This window comes from Macrotis lagotis, chromosome 5, assembly GCF_037893015.1.
Source record: "Macrotis lagotis isolate mMagLag1 chromosome 5, bilby.v1.9.chrom.fasta, whole genome shotgun sequence".
NCBI classification, from domain to species: domain Eukaryota; kingdom Metazoa; phylum Chordata; class Mammalia; order Peramelemorphia; family Peramelidae; genus Macrotis; species Macrotis lagotis.
In genome coordinates, this window is record NC_133662.1 from 236909607 (window position 1) to 236930541 (window position 20935).

General features: G+C 36.2%; 1 protein-coding gene across 2 annotated transcripts in view; it reads right to left on the reverse strand.

Annotated features, from left to right (window-relative positions):
• The window catches only part of ATAD5 (ATPase family AAA domain containing 5), a 35592-nt gene that overhangs the window by 1641 nt on the left and 13016 nt on the right, over window positions 1-20935 (reverse strand). Inside the window, exons 9-22 of one of the 2 annotated variants that reach the window (XM_074188978.1) lie at window positions 20660-20819; window positions 19126-19467; window positions 18562-18658; window positions 18217-18296; window positions 16430-16572; window positions 16185-16335; window positions 13884-14048; window positions 13498-13610; window positions 11933-12026; window positions 9885-9949; window positions 5820-6000; window positions 2413-2579; window positions 1061-1917; window positions 181-342 (exon numbers count right to left, since the gene is read on the reverse strand). In XM_074188978.1, the coding sequence (XP_074045079.1) occupies window positions 181-342; window positions 1061-1917; window positions 2413-2579; window positions 5820-6000; window positions 9885-9949; window positions 11933-12026; window positions 13498-13610; window positions 13884-14048; window positions 16185-16335; window positions 16430-16572; window positions 18217-18296; window positions 18562-18658; window positions 19126-19467; window positions 20660-20819 (2777 nt within the window). Of the gene's footprint in view, window positions 1-180; window positions 343-1060; window positions 1918-2412; window positions 2580-5819; window positions 6001-9884; window positions 9950-11932; window positions 12027-13497; window positions 13629-13883; window positions 14049-16184; window positions 16336-16429; window positions 16573-18216; window positions 18297-18561; window positions 18659-19125; window positions 19468-20659; window positions 20820-20935 lie in introns of both variants that reach the window. The other variant, XM_074188977.1, reaches the window with a different exon arrangement.

The window sequence follows — 20935 nt, forward strand, 5'->3', positions numbered from 1 at the left end:
TCCATTAGATTGCTTTCTGTCAGGGGAAGGGGGAGGAAAGAGAGGGAGGAAGAAAAATGTGAAACTCAAAACCTTACAGAAAAATGATTATTGAAAACTACCAATGCATGTAGTTGAAAAATAAAATAGCAAAAAATGGGGGGGGGGGGGGAGAAAACAGCCATGGAAATGTTATTTCACCTTCTTTTATTCTTTTCTTGTTCTTTTAACTTCTCTGTCCTACAGATGTTGCGGAGGGTTGGTAAGTATTCAGTGAGGCTGGCCTGTCTGCTGCTCCCTAGGTTTAGAAGAGTTTTACCAGAAAATACAGCTTTTATGACTGCCAATCTTTTCTGTGCTTTGCTGAAAGTTAAAAAGAAAATAATTATATTTATTCAATAAAAATACTTACACACACACACACGCACACAAATACACACAGATTTCCCTCTCGTCTTACAATGCTACAAAAATGAATTTCTTCCAAATATTGCTTTCATCACCTTATTCCTGTTCAAAAATCTTCAATGGTTGTTCAATGTCTATTGCATTAACTGACCACACGTATTTTAAGCTCTTTCCTAATCTGACCTTATTCTACCTGTCCAAACTATACTATCATCATCTGCAAAAACATCAGTCTGAAAAGGAGCTATCACAATCAAATATACAGTAGATAACCCTAGTTTTCTGTTATTTTAAATATTTGCACACAAAAATGAAATATACAAATAGTTGTAGATTTACTGTAAATCAAGAAGAAATCTAATGATGTGGAAAATAACCAAATGTCATCAGTATCTTTTACTGTTCATGGAACTATTAGCATTGAAAACTTCATCTTCGGCTGTGCAGTAACGAATCCACATTGACCTAAGCATCTGCAATGTTAGAATATTGGAAAATTCAACCCAAGGGATCATTTTCTCCCCATACTTCTATTACACTCGAAAAGAAATTGAATTCTTGTTGTACCTCTCCAGATAGGATGGAGCAGGAAGGAATTATATCGGGGAAAACAAGGCAATTTAAGGACAACCATGTCAACAAAAATTCATTGAAAAAAGGAAATCAGACTCACTCTAAATCTGCGGCAGACTGACTGAAGTACACATTATTTCTTTGTTCTGAAATGTACAAAGTGAGGTCCCTGGTTGGATCTTTTCCTAACTTCTTGCAATGATTCAAAGAGGTTTCCAAAACTTTTGAAATAGTAGAAGAGCATTTGGTAAAACTGAGTGCTTCCACAACTGCCTTCAACTCTTCCAAGTCTTGGCAAGTCCAGCCATCACTAGGCTCTTGACTAAACTCATCACAAAGGCCATTTTTGACCTTGCCATTTGTCCAATTAAAATCTTCATTTTTACCAAATTCTTTTTGTTCCCTTAGATTAGGTAAAAGGGAATCCAAGAAAGACATATTATCCATAAGTTCAGTCAGCGAATTTAAACAATGAGAAGCAAGAGCAGGGCATTTTGGTTGTTCGAGAGTTTCATGAGGAAGAGAAGCAAACATCTTGTTGGATTCAAAGGGTTTCTTCTTCCCTTTTGCCCTAGATTTGAGGGCAGAGCTGCTCTCTTCTGAGCTCGAGGGTGGAATGGCTGATGACAAACTAGCATCAATATAATTCAAACCATTGTCAAACAAATCACTGTCGGCCAGTGTGATTATCTTCTTCTGACGCTTCATCTTCTTGGACTTGACCCAAGAATTGCCTTCTTCAGAGTGCTCAGTATTCAGGTGATTCTCAGTCTTTCTCATTGGGGGTGCACATGAAGTTACAGGCAAAATATCAAGGTCTTTTGATTCTGGGACGACGTGAACTGGCAAAGGCAGAATGAATTCAAGATTACTATATAAAAAATCGACATTCTGCTTTTGGAATTCAGTGAGGAGCTGAATGAGTTTGTTCCATTCTTCCCGTGTTGTGATTTTTTGCTGAAAAACAAGCATATTTTAACAAATGTTTACACAATCATGACATTTATAATTTTCAAATTTCTTACTAATAGCAGGTGTGATATTAATCCAACTTCATGGTGCTTGACAAATTTCTACTATATATTACTCTGCATGTCAACAAAGAATAGTGACTTGGGCCTAATTTTTGCCTAGTCCTTTTCTTGTTCTTTTCTTTGCCTGGCTCATTCTTGTGGACAATGAGCATTGCTCTATGGATTCCACAGTGATAAGCCAATCTATGTCAAGGTGAGGTTTTCCTTGAAATGATGTTTCATCAGAAACAATTCAGCAATTTTGTCTTAAACAGTCTAGTTCTGAAGTCAACCTTAGAAGAATATTTGACTTGGGCTAAAGTTTTTAATAGGGCACTCAAGATAAATCTTAGATCTAAAAATTCAGGCACATTTAAATTACCAGCACTGAAGTTTGTAGAGGGTGCGCAAGTTAGTATTATGATTTGTTTTAAAGTACCTTTATAAAGGAAAACAAATCTTCAGATGGGAGAACTATGTTCTTCATTCCAAGCAGACTCTCTGCACAGCCAGTGTCACACTTTGGAAGGTTGGTGTTATCCTTGTGGTTTTTAGGATGAGATTCTTCTTGAGGAAAAATAAATGCCATATTCCCAGCATTCTCTCCTATGGGGTCATAGTTTAAGAGAATCTGTTAGGCTTGTTTCCCCTCAGCAACTGCATGAGAGCAAACTATATCAAACTTCTTTATAGACATGTACACGTATACACACACACACACACACACACACACACACACACACACACACACACACACTCCTGCATGTGCATACACATACACAAATGCATTATTCCTCCCTTGATGGGCCTGATATATATTGTTTTTCTACAGTGTTTAGTGTAGTAAACATTATTTCCAAAAAGACTAAATATTATTTTAATTTCATACTTAAAAATAATTCCATTAATTACAATTATTTATAGTTTTGTTGTGCTTAAAAAAAACCCTATAATGCTTCTGTAGCTATCCTGTGAAAAGGAAAGGAAAAAAAAGCTTTTAAAGTCATCTAGTGCATGGATTTAAATTGTTCAAATCCTAAAAGCCAACCAGGATTAAAGGAGGCTGTCTTAACCTGTGATTCAGATCTCTGCATTTCACTGCTGGTGGAATTGTGAACTGCTCCAGCCTTCTGTGGAGAGCCATTTGGAACTAAATCCAAAGGGCAATCCAACTGTGCAAAACCTGTGATCCAGTAATATTACAGTTAAATCTGTATCCCAAAGAGATCACAAGAAAGGGGAAGACCCACGTGTTCAAAAATATTCATAGCGGCTCTTTTTGGAGTGGCAAAGAATTGGAAATTGAGAAGATACCCAACAGTTGGGGAATGGCTGAACAAGTTACAGTGTATGAATGTGATGGATAGTATTGTTCTGAAAGAAATCATAAGTGACATTAGAAAAACAGAGAGACTTAACAAAAACTGATGCTGAGTGAAGTGAGGAGAAAATTATACATACTAACAGCAACCTGTATAATGATTAACTGTGGTAGACTTCACTTATCTCAGCAATATAGTGATCAAGGACAATTCTAAGACTTGTGATGGAAAATACCATCCACATCCAGAGGAAAAAAACTGGAGTCTTAAGACAGACTAAAGCATACTATTTTCACTTTTTTAAAACTTGTTTTATATTTTTTCTTTTTCTCATGGTTTTCCCTTTTAGTTCTGATTCTTCTTTCACAACAAAACTAATATGGAAATGTGTTAAACATGATTTTTACATATATAATCTTTTTCAGATCATTTGTTGTCATGGGAGGGGAAAGGAGAGAGATGGAAAAATGTGGTACTCAAGAGCTTACAAAAAGATGAATGTTAAAAACTAAACATGTACTTGAAAAACTAAAATAACATTCCAAAAAAAAAAATCACTGCATTTCTATATAATTAGTTTCCTTTGTAATCCTATTTATTTTATTTTGTGCATTTAACATTATTCTGTCCACTTAGCTCAACAGACATTGCCAAAGGGGGTCCAGATCATAAGAAAAGAATTCCCAGGACTAGATTTTGAATCAGAAGACCTGGTTTCAATCCTGACTTAATATTTAATGTGATTAAAGTTCTGTAAACCTTAGTTTTCTCATTTATAAAAAACATCATAAAATGAATACTATTCATCTCACAGAATTGGGTGGAAAAAGTGCTTTAGAAATTTTACTGCATTATGAGAATGGGTTATTATGAGTATTCTAAGACTACTTCTTGAGCCTCATAAAAGTTTTAAAGCCAAATAAAATGAAATACTATCCTACACAGGAGTGAACATGTAGAACTTATTAGCAAGAAAATCTGAACAATCTGAAAATATGAACAGATTCAGTGGGTCTTTTAAAATAATTTCTAGACATTTGAAGAATAGTCCTAACTTCTGGTGTGGGTTTAATAATCATGATTTTCTATGGAAAATCCTTTGAAGCAACAAGATAATATGACATAATAATAAACTGGATAATATATTGATTTGATTCAATATGGGTTACGTTCCTACCCATAATTTTTATTATACATTTCGTTCTACTTTAACATGACACAGGGCAGCAAGGTGGTGCAGTGACTAAAGCATCAACCCTGGAGTCAGGAGGACCTGAGTTCAAATGTGACCTCAGAAACTTAATAATCATCTAGCTGTGTGACTTTGGACAAGTCACTTAATCCCATTCCCTTATGTAAATAAAATTTTAAAAAAAACCATGATACAAAATATAAAACACATAACAATCTCTTCTTGGATAAACCATTTCCATCATTTCCTGGGAACCCGGTTCAAGATTATCTTTCTGCTAAGAAGTCTTTCTTAGTGAATCACACCTTTGTCCAGTGTCTCTGAACAGATTAGACTATATGCAATCTTTTTTGTTTTAAAGTTATTTCCATCAGTCTCACATATAAAAAGCCTGACTTCCCAAGTAACTGTTAAAAGTCTTCAAGGGCAAGAACCAGCTCTTATTTATTTTATAATTACAATCATGCTTATTAGGTGGGAAATATGTGATTATTAACTAATTTATTTTACTATGAGGTTTTCCCTGTAAGTTTTATCCTGTTCACCAGTGAAATGAATACATAATAAGTTCAACCTATGACATACAGTTGTTCCCTTTCAAGAAAAAATCTGAATTTATTAAAGATAAATAAAGTGATGATGTTAACATTTCAAAAGTTTCACTTTAATGACCAAGTGTGGATCCAAAGAAGAGATATGAGAAGGGACCTCACTCATCCTGCTTCTTTGCAAAGGTGTGATACAATGCAGACAATTTTAGACATTTCTGATACTTTGGTCAGTTCTTACTGAACTATCTTCTTTCTCCTTTTTAAATTCACTGTTATAAGAGATAGCTTTCTGGTAGGGGGAAGGAGAAGAAACAATGAGAAATATGGTGATATAGAAGCAATAGATATTGATTAAAAAACTTTTTAAAGACTTCAAGTGGGATACTTAAAACAGAATTAAGTGTATTTAGGCATTATACAGGGGATTCATTCAAGAGACTGGGAAACCTATGTTTAAATTTAAAGTTGAGAATTAGGAACCAATGCTATCTAATATCATTAAGAAATGCAAATAGCTCTTAACACTTTTAATGGTGGCAAGTAAGAGAAAAGAGAAACAAAAAGATTTCATTGTTTAAAAAAACAACTTAAATATAACTTTTCAGTAATATATCCACCATGTCAGAAATAGTCCCCTAGACTAACACTTTGTACATTAATAAATGATTACTAATTCAAGTTGTCTTAGATGATAAATGATGGCTGAAACAGATTAAATTATCAACTGCTTAGAATGTCCATACTTACAGTTGGACACATCTTTTTAAACAGATCAACCCACCATGAAGTGATAATGGTTTTTCTTTTAAGAATCCACCTCCACTTCTAACCCAGAATTGTAAATAGAGAATGCTTCTTCTGATATCACAGTTATTAACAGTCAACAAGGTGACAAGATCTTTTATGTCAGTTCTTAAATTTTCAGCCAAACAGAGTGTCTGTAGATAGCTGGCAACATTGAGCTATAAAATGTAAAAGAAAAATATAGAAAAGTATCAGTTAAATAGTTTCTTTAAAAAAATTGTAGCACACCACAAATGCATGCTATCACACAAGTAAAATTAAATCCATGAGTTTTCCTAAAACTCAAAATATTCCTAAAGTTCATTCAGTAAAGAAATTGCTTTAGAAGTAAATATTCAAGGGGCGGCTAGGTGGCGTAGTAGATAAAGCACCGGCCCTGGAGTCAGGAGTACCTGGGTTCAAATCCGGTCTCAGACACTTAATAATTACCTAGCTGTGTGGCCTTGGGCAAGCCACTTAACCCCATGTACCCTGAAAAAAATGTAGAAGTAAATATTCAGTGGCTCAATAAACTGTGGTATATGTATATGATGGAACACTATTGTTCTATTAGAAACCAGGAGGGATGGTAATTCAGAGAAGCCTGGAGGGATTTGCATGAACTGATACTGGGCGAGTTGAACAATACCAGAAGAACATTATATACCCTAACAGCAACATGGGGGTGATGATCAATCTTTTTTATTTTTTATTTATTTATTTTTAAGGTTGTTTTTTTTTTTGCAAGGCAATGAATGGGGTTAAGTGGCTTGCCCAAAGCCACACAGCTAGGTAATTATTAAGTGTCTGAGACCGGATTTGAACCCAGGTACTCCTGACTCCAGGGCCGGTGCTTTATCCACTACGCCACCTAGCTGCCCCATGATGATCAATCTTAATGGACTTGCTCATTCCCTCAGTGCAACAATCAGGTACAATTTGGGGGATATTTGTGATGGAAAATACCATCTGTATCCAGAGAAAGAATTGTGGAGTTTGAACAAAAAGCAAAGACTTGTTAGCTTTAACTTTAAAAAAAAAAAAAGACCCATTATCTTATTATGTAATTTTGCTATCTCTTCTACTTTATTTTTTTTCCTTAAGGATATGATTTCTCTCTCATCACATTCAACTTGGATCAATGTATATCATAGAAACAATGCAAGACTAACAGACTGCCTTCTGTGGGGGAATGGAGGGAGGGAAGCAAGATTGGGGGGGAAGTTGTAAAACGCAAAATAAATAAAGTTTTAAAAAATTATTTAAAGGGGCAGCTAGGTGGCACAGTGGATAGAGCACTGGCCCTGTACTTGAGTACCTGAGTTCAAATCCAACCTCAGATACTTAATAATTACCTAGCTGTGTGGCCTTGGGCAAACCACTTAACCCCATTTGCCTTGAAAAATCCTAAAAAAAAAAAAAGTATTTAAAAAAACAAAAACAAAAAAAGAAGTAAATACTCAGGAATGTATTTTTATAATCAAAAGCATGTGACACCCCAAAGAAATGAGAAGACAGCTCCTTGAGAATAGAAACAAGACCAAATGGAATCATAAACAAGCAGAACAGCCTTGAAAATTACAAGATGAATTTGTTGTGTACTTAAAAAGGAAAGTCAGCTCTAAGAGATTTCTAGTTTCAGGTACAATGCTTTCTCCTGTTTCACAAAGCATATGAAAACATTCATTTCACTGAGTATTCAGAATAGAAAAGGCACAACTATTTCCCCACACACTCCTTTTCAGAGTATGAAATCAGGGGTATAAAACAATGCAAATATTGCTATACTTTTTGGATATCTTGGTTAGTTTTACTAGCAAAATTTACTTTCATCACTGTATAATTTTTTGTTATAAAGGATGACTATGGGAAGGAGAAGGTACTAGACATTACTAAATGCAGGTGATATAAAAACAAGATATCAATAAAATTTACTTAAGATAAAAAAGCCAAAGCATGTGGCTCTACATTAGAGAAGCAAGGAAACTTTCATCACTATTTGTAGAAGATAGTCATCAGATCTCCTAAAAGAAAAAATTCTTAATAAATATACTAATTAACATTCAGTTTATTCATATTCAAACCTACCAAGAATTATTTTTAAGAAAATCCTTTTAAAATGTAATCCACCTGAGACAGAGCTGGTGGTGTTGGAACACAGACTAAAGCACATTTATTATTATTATTATTATTATTATTATTATTATTATTATTATTATTCTTTTCTGGGGGGTGTTGCTGGGCAAATAGGACTGGGTGGCCTGCCTGGGGCCGCACAGCTGAGTGATTGCTGGGTGTCTGAGGCTGGATTTGGACCTGGGTGCTCCTGGCTCAAGGGCCAGTGATCTGTCTGCCACCCAGCCGCTACTACTACTACTACTACTACTACTACTACTACTACTACTACTACTATTATTATTATTATCATTACTATTTTATTTTATTTTGGGCCTTTTGGGGGGGGGTTTGTAGAACAAAGGGGTTGGGGTGGCTTACATGGGGTCACACAGCTGGGTGATTGTTGGGTGTCTGGGGCTGGATTTGGGCTTGGGTGCTCCTGGCTCCAGGGTTGGTGGTCCATCCACTGTGCCACCTGGCCATACCTACTATTATTAGTATTTATTACTTATTATTATTATTATTTTAACTTTAATTTTTTCTCTCCCATTTATCGCTTAGGCAGGTCTATATTTTCTTGGGGGGAAGGATTATTATGTTTACTCTTAAACAAGAATATTTTAGTAATATATAAAAAGAATTATTAGTACAAAATAAGATGGGGGGTGGAGGTAAGATTGGGGAAAAATTGTAAAACTCAAATAAAAATCTTAAATAAATGAATGAATGAGTGAATGAATAAATAAATAAATAAGAATTGGGGTACTTATAAAAAAATCCTTTTAATCCTGATTACAGCTCCACAGTAAGGGGCAGCTAGGTGGCGCAGTGGATAGAGCACTGACCCAGGAGTCAGGAGTACCTGGGTTTAAATCTGACCTCAGACACTTAATAATGACCTAGTTGTGTGGCCTTCAGCAAGCCACTTAACCCCATTTGCCTTGCAAAAACCTAAAAAAGATAATTACCTAGCTGTGTGGCCTTGGGTAAGCCACTGAACCCCAGCTGCATTGCAAAAAAAAAAAAAAAACAAAAAAAAACTAAAAAAAGATCTCCACAGTAAAAAGAAACCAAATTTAAATTTCACAAATTTTACAAGGTTAATTTAATACATTTTATTTAGTAAGAGTTCTAAACATGGTAATTATGGTCAAATAAATTCTAAAAAAAAAATCTGAATTATTGAATTTAATGTTTTTGTTTATGAACAAGAAGTTTAGAATTTTTTTTTATGGTTTTTTTTTTTTCCAAGGCAATAGGGTTCAGTGGCTTGCCCAAGGCCACACAGCTAGGGGTAGTTATTAAGGGTCTGAGCTGGATTTAAATCCAGGTACTCCCGATTCCAGGGTCGGTGCTCTATCCACTGCGCAACCTAGCTGCCCCTAAAGTTTAGAATTTTTTACAAATCTAATTCCTATCTTTGGTCATAGATCTTTTGGTACAAAATATCAATCATCTTTTGAGTCTATTTTAAAACACATTCATCTTATGAAAAGTTTGTAAACTGAGTATCTGGATAGAGGAATCCCACTCTCCCCTTCCTACTGTGTCACCTAAAGCTTTCAGGTCAACACTCTGATCAAGTAGGAAGCCCCTACCCAAATAATAGATACAATTTCTTTTAACCCATGAGTTTTTGGAAGTACATGAAGAAAGCAAAACTTAATTGGAGTGAAGTGTGTGGGGTTTTTGAAAATATATTTACATGTAATATGCCATGTTTATAGTATCATGAAATCTTTATTTTAAAAACACAACACAGGGGCGGCTAGGTGGCACAGATAAAGCACCGGCCCTGGAGTCGGGAGTACCTGGGTTCAAATCCGGCCTCAGACACTTAATAATTACCTAGCTGTGTGGCCTTGGGCAAGCCACTCAACCCCATTGCCTTGAAAAATCTTAAAAAAAAAAAAGAAAAAAAAGATAAAAAAAACACAACACATACCAAGGAGGGAGTTTTGAAGTTGATTTCCTCAAAACATCCATCAAATGTTAAACTAAATGTTGGATCTGCAAAAAAGAAAGTTCTTAAATTAAGAGTCATCAATAAATTGAATATAGGTATAGATAGTGAACTGATCAAATGTGGAGAGGACACAGAGCTGACTGATGGCTACTAAGTTGGGAGTTCAATCCTGTCAGGATACTGTGGTGAAACTGTTAACAGTTACATTTATCCTCATTAAGTTTCAAGTCTTATGTATGGGTTCAAAAATTCAACTTCACAAATATAATATGGGGAAGATGTGAATAGACAGTCCATCTAAAACAGACCTGGGGATGTTAGTGGCCTGCAAGACAATATCAATCAAAAGTCTGCTCCAGAAGTGAAAGCATCAAAAGAGACCTCATGGGGATGGGAATTCAGGGAAGCCTGGAGGGATTTGAATGAACTGATGCTGAGAGAGATGAGCAGAAACAGAAAAACACTGTACACCCTAACAGCAACATGGGGCGTGATGATCAATCTTGATGGACTTGCTCATTTCATCAGTGCAACAATCAGGGACAATTTGGGGCTGTCTGCAATGGAGAATACCATCTGTATCCAGAGAAAGAACTGTGGAGTTTGAACAAAGTCCAAGGACTATTTCCTTTAATTTAGGGGGGGGGAAAAACTGCTATCTTATTGTCTGATCTTGCTATCTCTTATACTTTATGTTTCTTCCTTAAGGGTATGATTTCTCTTTCATCACACTCAATTTGGATCAATGTACAATGTGGAAACAATGTAAAGACTGACAAATTGGGGCGGCTAGGTGGCGCAGTGGATAAAGCACCAGCCCTGGAGTCAGGAGTACCTGGGTTCAAATCTGATCTCAGACACTTAATAATTACCTAGCTGTGTGGCCTTGGGGAAGCCACTTAACTCCATTTGCCTTGCAAAAACCTACCAAAAAAAAAAAAAGGACTGACAAATTGCTTTCTGTGTGGGAGGGAGTAAGACTGGGGGAAAACTGTAAAACACAAAATAAATAAAATCATTAAAAAAAACAAGAGAGATCTCATGTCCAAGAAGACTAGCACAGACCCTCTCTGGCATACTGTTTTTCACTTCTGATGCTAAATTTTTAGGAAGGCATCTGATCAACTGGAAGTGATCAGCACTGTAAATAAAAGGACAGGGGTGGCTAGGTGGCACAGTGGCCCTGGAGTCAGGAGGAGCTGAGTTCAAATGCAGCCTCAGACACTTAATAATTACCTAGCTGTGTACAGGCCTTGGGCAAGCCACTTAACCCCCTTACCTTGCCAAAAAAACAAAAAACCTAAAGTAAATAAAAGGACATGTGAATGTCAGTTGAAGGAAGGAGAGGGGTTGACCCAAGGCGGGTGGGGCATAAGAGACTTCTTCATTCCAATGGCTAAAAGAAGGATTAGCTTTGAGGGCAGAACTAGGACAAAGGTTGGAAGCTGTAGTAGTGCAGATCCTTGTCCATGTATAGGTTGGATGAGGGACACTCCAATCTTAAGATTCTTCTGGGTTCTGAAACAGCAACACAGACACTGGCCCTGTCAGGATGTCCTTTTGTCATTAAAATGCAATATTTTCAGGAATTGAAATACTTAGTAATTAAATCACTAGCAACTAATAAAAACACTGGTTGTCTCTATTTAAAGTTTATAAAAGATTCCTCCCCATTATCTCATTGGATCCTCCCAACAGTTAAGTTAGACAGGGTTTGCTTGTATCACTGCCTTATAGATGGGTCAAGTGAGAGCCTTTCTCTATGACATACTGTTAATAACTAAGCAGACCAAGGTCTCTCAATCACAGGCAATTTCCAATTTTACCCCAATGTGAAACATTGGGATGTAATACATTGGGATATAGTGCAAAGAATATTAGATATCGACCCATGAATATATTAAGGGGGGAAAAAAATCCCACTAAGCAATTAAATTCAGGATAGATTTGCAACCTGAATAAAAGGGCATTGACAAAATATTTTAAATCAATATAAGCAGAATTTCACTCATATCAGTTTGACCTACCACTTGTAGTAAGAATCACAGGCCTCTTGGTTGTTGCCATGAAGGTCTTAATCGCATTTAGAAACCCAGCATCTTCATCAAATATCACATCAACCTAGGAGACATATGCTGCTTTGAATGCTGAGTCCAGGAACAAGGGAAGGACAGTTATTTTACAGTCACAGACCTAGATTGGACTAGATCATTTCTTTTCTATTTTCTTTTTTGGTTTTTGCAAGGCAATGGGATAAGGTGACTTGCCCAAGGTCACACAGCTAGGTAATTATTAAGTGTCTGAGGTTACATTTGAACTCAGGTCTGCCTGACTCCATTGCTCCACCTAGCTGCCCCTAGATCATTTCTACCAGCCTCTACTGTAAAAGGTTTTTTCTGAGTAATACAGGAAAAAATATAAGCAATGTATTCTATATTTAATTAATAAAATGCAAAGCCTTTTAGGTGAAAAGCTTAGGCTCTCTCAGGATACTTTCTAGCATCAGGGGTAGCTAGGTAGCACAGTGGATAGAACTCCTGACCTAGAATCAGAAGACCTGAGTTCAAATCCAGCCCCACACCCTTTCCAGCTATCTGGCTATGGGCAGGTCACTTATCAACTGCCTCAAGAAGAAAGGGGGAAAAAAGAAAAGATACTTTCTAACATCAGTGAACCAGAGTACAAATGGATAATACTCCAACTCCTCAAATATTCAGTACTAGGGAAAGAGGGGCAAAAATGACATAGTCCTTACTCTCAAGTAAATTACATCCAAATGGAGACAAACCATGTGTAACCAGATAAAGACAGAAGAGATAAAAGGCAAAGGCCAAGGAGGAAAACACCAAGTTGTATAAGCTCACTAATTCTACAGGAGGGGATCAGCAAGTGGCTATGAGAGGTGGAGACCAGTGAACACTTAAGGAATAGCACCAAATCCAAGCAGCGGTCATGACAGCGCAGAGAAGGAAAGACCAAGTAGGAGTCCAAGCTGGGAGGCCATTGGATGAGGCCAAGAGGGAGAGGTGCAAGATGGCTCTGAGGTAGTGAACCTTAGCATGTAGAAGGAAGGCCCAAAGGAATGCTCAGACAGACAGACAGATAATGGCTAAGAGGAGAATCAGAAGGGAAGAGTTTCCAAAACTCAAAGGAGAGAGAGTGTGTAGGAACACAGGAGGTCAACATGGTCAAATGCTGCAGAGGCAAAGGAGAAGGAGAAAAAGGATAATGAAAAGGCCACAGAATTTAGCAATTACAAGCCAGGTGGTAACTCTAGAGAGGGCAGGTTTAGTTGAGTGATGGTCTTACAAGCCAGATTACAAGGGTCTGAGAAATGGAAGAAATGAGTATAAATTTTTTTTTCCTTTGGAGTTGCACTGTGAAAGGCAGGAGATAACTTTCTTCTTAGATAACCTTCCTTCTTCAAAAAAATTCATTTTCTTAGGACTTGACATTTTTATTTTCTTTAAAAAAAATAGTTTGTGTTTAACATTTTTGAGATATTTATCAATTTTTAATATTTAGATACCATTTATGATGTAAAAATGTAATCTTTTTGTGGTATTAGTCATTTATAAATCTACACTCTTACCTCCTCAAAAAGTATGAGGGATGTTGCATTTTTCCGAATGGATTCTTCGACTCCCAATTCCTTGACATTTGAGCTGGAAATGTTGGTTGTTTTTGTCTGAATGTCTTGTTTTTCTTCAAAAGAAATAATTTCTACAAATGTGATATAAGCATATTAAGTAAATTCACTAGCATTACCAAAGAATTGTTTTAAAAGAATTAATTTGTTCTCAGTGAATAAAAATAGAAATGTCATCATTATCACTAATAAAATAGAAATATTATTAAATGCCTAGAAATCAAATCTACAAAATATCTGGAATTTAGTAACTAACTCTTAGGAATTTAAAAGACTTGCCAAAACAAAACAAAACAAATAAATTGTTTTTTCCAATTATGAATTCTTACCTTTCTTACTCTTCTGGGGTTTCATCATTACATCATCACTTTGTTTGGAAGACACCTTAAAATAATTTGCCAAAGTTCTGGGTGTGAGTCCTCGCTTTGTGACTCTTGGTGAAAGTGGAGGTTTCCTTGGCGATGTAAGAACTTTCTTAGGTGAGCTTAATTTTTCTACCAAAAATAAATGTTTTAATCGTATTTAAAATGAATCTTTCATGAGATAAAATAGGTTGGAGTTCTCCACATCCATTTCAACCACATATTAGATGAAATTATTTTAATCTCAGTGTACCTTAACTTTCACTTAAAGCACAATATGAGGAGGGTCAGAGTAGAACAAAGGACACCATTAAATTACAATTAATGAATATATTTTATTTTCAACATCAGAGAAAACTCTGTAGGTCAAAAGCATTTCTTTTGTGTAAGGTCAAAGAAGATATTACAGTGGAGACTCAAAAGTAAATAGCAGGGGCAGCTAGGTGGTGTAATGGATAAAGCACAGGCCTTGGAGTCAGGAGTACCTGGGTTCAAATCCGGTCTCAGACACTTATTAATTACCTAGCTGTGTGGCCTTGGGCAAGCCACTTAACCCCATTTGCCTTGCAAAAACTAAAAAAAAAAAAAAAAAAAAAAACAAACAAACAAAAAAAAAAGTAAATAGCAATCCTAGATGATGCACTTTTCAAAACATCATCTAGGAGAAGTCAATGACGTCCAGATTGTCTTCAAAACTGTAGCATTTGTTTATTTTACATGTTCACTTATCCTATATTATTGTACTGTATTTATTTATGTATAAGAAGAAATCAGTCATTTTATATATATTCTTTTTTTTTTAGGTTTTTGTAAGGCAAATGGGCTTAAGTGCCTTGCCCAAGGCCCAAGGCCACACAGCTAGGCAATTATTATTGTCAAAGACTGGATTTGAACCCGGGTACTCCAGACTCCAAGGCCGGTGCTTTATCCACTACGCCACCTAGCTGTCATATATATATGTTCTTTTATAAAGGTTATGTCTCCTTTGAAACAAAAAATAACAATGCCTAAACCTGCTGTTTTTCCCTAATCCTTCTAGAACCCAACTTGCTGTAGAATCACATGCCCAGCTGATGCCTGGCCACCTGCTGCTAATTTCCTTTTTAAATTCATCTTTCATGACCTTCCTATCATATTCAAGGTCACAGCAATTCTGCACACAACTTCCTACTTTCTCTCCTCAAGCTTCACCTTCTGTACATTCTTTGCTTTCATAAGACCATTAGAAAAATCTAGTGGGAGGCCCCTCCGATATCTCCCTCTTCACTTGAACATGTCATATATCACTGCCCATTCAATCCATCCCCTCCTTCCTTTCCAGGAAGATGCTTGTCTTGAAACCTGAATTGCCCTGCTGGGCTCAGGAATCCTAAAATCTGCTGGGCTCAGGAATCCTAAAATCTTTCTCCCCATTACTTTACCACTTCATTGTCACAATTATTTCTTCCCTTTCTAACAACTTTCACTTCCCCCTCTCCACAGACCTCTATCTTGTGTAGTTGCCTGACTCTTTGATAAAACATAGCTTTCACCATGTTTAATTATTCCTTCTTGCCTCTATCACCTCAAATTCAAACATAACTTTCAAGTCTTATAATAATCTGACTCTATTCTATACCAGAAAATCCAATTTCCTCCAATTATATTCTCCAATTATATACATTGTATGCTGGTCAGTGTGGGACATAACATGTTCCTGTTCCCTCCAGCTCAGAGCAGTGCCCCTACCAGGCATTCTCATCTTCCCTCAACATTGCCTGTCAAAATTAAAGAACATTGATCCTTTATAACTCTTGGGTCAAGTGCTAATAGCTTTTTCAAGATGTCATATCTAACCATTTCAACTCACATTCTTAGCTTCTTTCTCTTGAATTCCTACTGGACTTAAGAGTCAAGACCACATAGTTTTATTGCTCTTCAATTGTCTGGGAGTGAATTTGCTATTTCTCTCCATGAGGTCAGGAGCATTCTATTCTCTGTGTTTCCACTCCTTGCCTCTGCCCCATCCCCACACTGTTCAACAGCTGTCTGGCTTCATACTGCTAGTACTTTAATAAAATTTTTAAGATTTGGGGGCAGCTAGGTGGCACAGTGGATAGAGTACCAGCCTTGGAGTCAGGAGTACCTGAGTTCAAATCCAGCCTCAGACACTTAATAATGACCTAACTGTATGACCTTGGGCAAGCCACTTAATCCCATTGCCTTGCCAAAAAAATTTTGTTTTTAAGATTTTTCTTTGAAGTGCTTGAAAATAGACCATTTACTTACTTGGTGATCTGCCTACACTGTAGTTGTTAAAGAAACAAGGTTTATGTGAATGTACACCTTGCTTGTCAACCTGATGAGACTGAGTAGCTTCTTTAAGTTGAGAAAGAATTTGTCTACCACTGCGTTGGGAGGAAGCATTAACTTCAAATATCTGTAAAAATATGAAATGTTAAAAAGAAGGAACTGAAAATTTGAAAATCTAGGATAACTCTTACATTGAGATTTTTCAAATATTTGAAACAAACCTTAAAGCCAAGTTCTTGAGCACAAGCGTAGACTGCGGCAGTCTTCCCCACTCCTGGTGGGCCAGTGATAAGAACTGTATTGCAAAGAGAATTCCCTTCCTCATCATCAAAAATGTCCTTAAAATCCATGCTGAATGAGAGATCTGGAAATATGATAAAACACACATATATGACATGATAGGTAAAATGATCAATCATCACTCAGTACAATAGTCAAAAAAAATAATATCTTTAAAACTTAATGCTAATTGTTACAAATGTAAAGCCTATGACAGATGCTTTCTCTTAGCAGGCAGAAGATGGAGGAGGGAAGGGAGGGAGAAAAATTTTAAAATGCAAAACCTTGCAAAATAAAAGATTGGTTAAAAACTACCATCGTAGCCAAAGGATATGCAGAGGCAATTTACAAATAAGGAAATCAAAGCAATCTATAGTCATATGAAATACTGCTCTAAATCTTTACCAAGTAGAGAAATGCAATTTAAGCATCTCTGAGATACCACTTCACACCTTTCAGGCCAATATGACAAAAAAGGACAATGACCAATGTTGGAAGGGATGTGGGAAATCTAGGACACTAATGCATTGTTGGTGGAGCTGTGAACTTATCCAGCCTTTCTGGAGAGCAATTTGGAGTTACGATCAAAGGGCAACAAAAATGTGCATATCCTTTGATCCAGCAATACCTCTGCTGGGTCTATACCCTGAAGAGATCATGAAAAAGGGTAAAAACATCACTTGTACAAAATTATTCAAAGCAGCTCTGTTTGTGGTGGCAAAGAATTGGAAATCGAGTGAATATCCTTCAATTGGGGAATGGCTTAACAAACTATGGTGTGTGTGTGTGTGTGTGTGTGTGTGTGTGTGTGTGTGTGTGTGTGTGTGTATACACACATATATATATATATATATATATATATATATATATATATATATATACACATATATATATATATGTTAAGGAACACTATTGTTCTATTAGAAACCAGGAAGAATGGGAATTCAGAAAAGCCTGTAAGGATTTGCATAAACTGATGCTCAGTGAGAACACTGTACACCCTAACTGCAATATGGGGGGTGATGATCAACCTTAATAGACTTGCTCATTCCATCAGTGCAATAATCAGGGACAATTTTAGAGTACCTACAACAGAGAATGCCATCTGTATCCAGAAAAAGAACTATGGAGTTTACACAAAGACCAAAGACTATTACCTTTAATTTAAAAAAAAAAAAAAGTTACCTTATTTTACTATCCCTTATATATTTTATCTTAAGGATATGATTTCTCTCACAATACATTCAATTTTGATCAATGTATAGCACGGAAACAATATAAAGACTATCAGACTTCCTTCTGTGGGGGTGTGAGGGGAGGGAAAAAAGGTTAGGGGGAAAAATTGCAAAATTAAAAAACTACCATTGTATGTAGTTGGAAAAACAAATAAAACATTTATATAATTAAAAAAAGTTATTGTTAATTTAAATCTAAATGAACTAATTGTTAATCCAAGGGTCAGCTAAAGTTTGAAGTGGAGAGAGTATGGGGTCTGAAGTCAGCAAAACACATCTTCCTAAGTTCAAATCTGGCCTCAAGACATTAACTACTTGTATGACCCTGGGCAAGTCACTTAACCTTCAATTTCCTAATCTGTAAAATGAATTGTAGAAGGAATGGCAAACCAATCAATAAGTCATACATGAATGAAAATGGCTCAACACAAGAGTGAAACTCACAGCTCCATGAAAATGGAAAAAAGCAACTTGGGAAAAACTTTCATTTATACCTTGTTCTTTGTCATCACTTCTAACTTTCAGATTTCCTTTTTCTTCCAACTCAGTTCTTCTTTTCCAATCTTTCAACCAACTGTAATAAGAAAATATGAATTACTAAGAATCATTCAGATTTAAATATCTATATATCTATCTATCTATCTATACACACACACACACACACACACACACACATATATGTATGTATATTAGGTTGTGAAAGATGAATTTTAACTCTTCAGGAATCCTCAAAATGTGAAAATCATGGCAAAACATTTTTAAATCATTAATCAGCACTTTCAATAACCTTCAATATTAAATTTGGTCTCAAATGATCTCTTAAAGAAAAATTTAGCAACCTGTGTAACTTCTGAATTGCTATTTCATTGTCAATGAGTTCACTGGAGTCCTGAGGTTGGTATTTTTCTGTCCAGAGCATGTCCTCAGTTCCAGAATCTAAAAGCAAAACATTTTGCATTTAGTGGATGAAACATTTGTTTGAAAATTGCAAATACTGACATTATTATGGACACAATTTCCAACCAAGCAACAACAAATACAGCAGCAAAAAAAAAACAACACCACAATAAACCCCTTACTCCTTAGATTAAGCTTAAAAAATTAGTTTAATGACATCCCCAAAATTGGGAAGAGAAGTATAGAACTTTTAAATAGAAGGTAAAAAAAAACCCAAAATGTATATAATTGAGGAGATACTTTTTTTCCTAGGGGATTTTTGCAAGGCAGTGGGGCTAAGTGACTTGCCCAAGGTCACACAGCTATGTAATTATTATCTGAGGCTGGATTTGAACTCAGGTCCTCCTGACTCCAGAGCTGGTGCTCTATCCATTGAGCTACCTAACTGCCCTGAGGGGATACTTCTGATAATTATCATTGGGTTACAAATCATTAGGGAAAATTACCAGAGCTGGATGTTTTCCCTGATAGAAATTTCTCATCTTCATCTATTGTCACAACATCAGAATCCTGGGCTGAGTTCATTTCCTCCTTACATATCACAATTCCCAAAGCTGCTGGCTTTTTCTGGGAGGTCCTCAAACATTGTCCTTGGCCTAACACTTTCTTGCCCTCCAGCAAACCAGTGCCCGGCCTTCTGCTAAGGGAGGGTGCCTCAGCTGAGTCCTTCCTCCCTGGGTCCTGATCACATTCATCTGGTTTTCTCTTCTTTGATTTGTAGTTTTCACTGTCTCCTCTTTTCCTCTTGGTTTCCCTTTGGCTGTCAATGGATTTTATTTTCTGATGTCCTATGCAAGGGTTTAAAAATAACACATCTTTAATAAGAGACAAAAAGACAACTTTATTATCTTAAAAACTTTCAATAAATCTATTACAACAATAGGCACAGGAATTCCCTTTGATCCAGCAATATCACTACTGGGTCTATAACCCTGAAGAGATGATGAAAAAAGGGTAAACACATCACTTGTACAAAAATATTCATAGCAGCCCTGTCGGTGGTGGCAAAGAATTGGAAATCAAGTAAATGTCCTTCAATTGAAGAATGGCTTAGCAAACTGTGGTATATGTATGTCATAGAACACTACTGTTCTATTAGAAACCAGGAGGGAGGGGAATTCAGAGAAGCCTGGAGGGATTTGCATGAATTGATGCTGAGTGAGATGAGCAGAACCAGAAAAACACTGTACATCCTAACAGCAACATGGGGGTGATGATCAACCTTGATGGACTCACTCATTCTATCAGGGACAACAATCAGGAAAAATTTGGGGCTGTCTGCAATGAAGAATACCATCTGTATCCAGAGAAAGAAATACCATCTGTATCCAGAGAAAGAACTATGGAGTTTGAACAAAGACCAAGGACTATTAACTTTAATTTAGGGAAAAAAAACTGCTATCTTATTGTCTGATCTTGCTTTCTCTTATACTTTATGTTTCTTCCTTAAGGATATGATTTCTCTCTCATCACATTCAATTTGGATCAATTTATACCATGGAAACAATGTAAAGACTGGCAAATTACCTTCTATGGGGGGGTGGGGGGAGGGAAGTTAGATTGGGGGGGAAACTGTAAATAAATAAATAAATGAATGAATGAATGAATGAATGAATGAATAATATAAAATAAATATCTTTAAGAATAAAATAAAAATAAATATCTTTAAGAAGTTTCTTTTTAAAAAAAAAAGGGATTGGACATTTTGTACTGAAATCTGCCTGTGGATTTTTTGTACAAATGACCCATCAGATCCTACCAGAGGATTGCTTGTCTGATGGCTCAGAAGCCCCACAGGGGCCCTTTCTATTCCCTGCCCACCCACTGGCAGGTGCCCAGGTGCAATCGATACTTCAGAAAGACAGACAGTACAAGGCTTTCGTTTGAGACAATAATTCTTTTTGAACAGTCATTCCCAAGAGAGCCCTCTGAAAAATGCAATTTCAATATAAATCATAGTAATTAAAAGAGATCACTAACCTTGTTTACTCTGACATCCAAAAAGTGCCTGGTGCTCAGTTCCCTTTTTTAAAAACTGCGTAAAAAATCTTTTTAAAGGAAATTGAGGATTAGACCACCTAATTTCCTCCAGTAAAACCTTCCTTATTTCTTCTGTGAAATCTTTTCTTGCTCCTCTCAACTGCAATAGAAGGTAAAATATTTAATGAAAGTTCCATTGTAATGATTCTTATCATACTATACATTAATACTAACATGACTCTGAAAATCATATCATCCCCTTGAGAGAAGCCAATA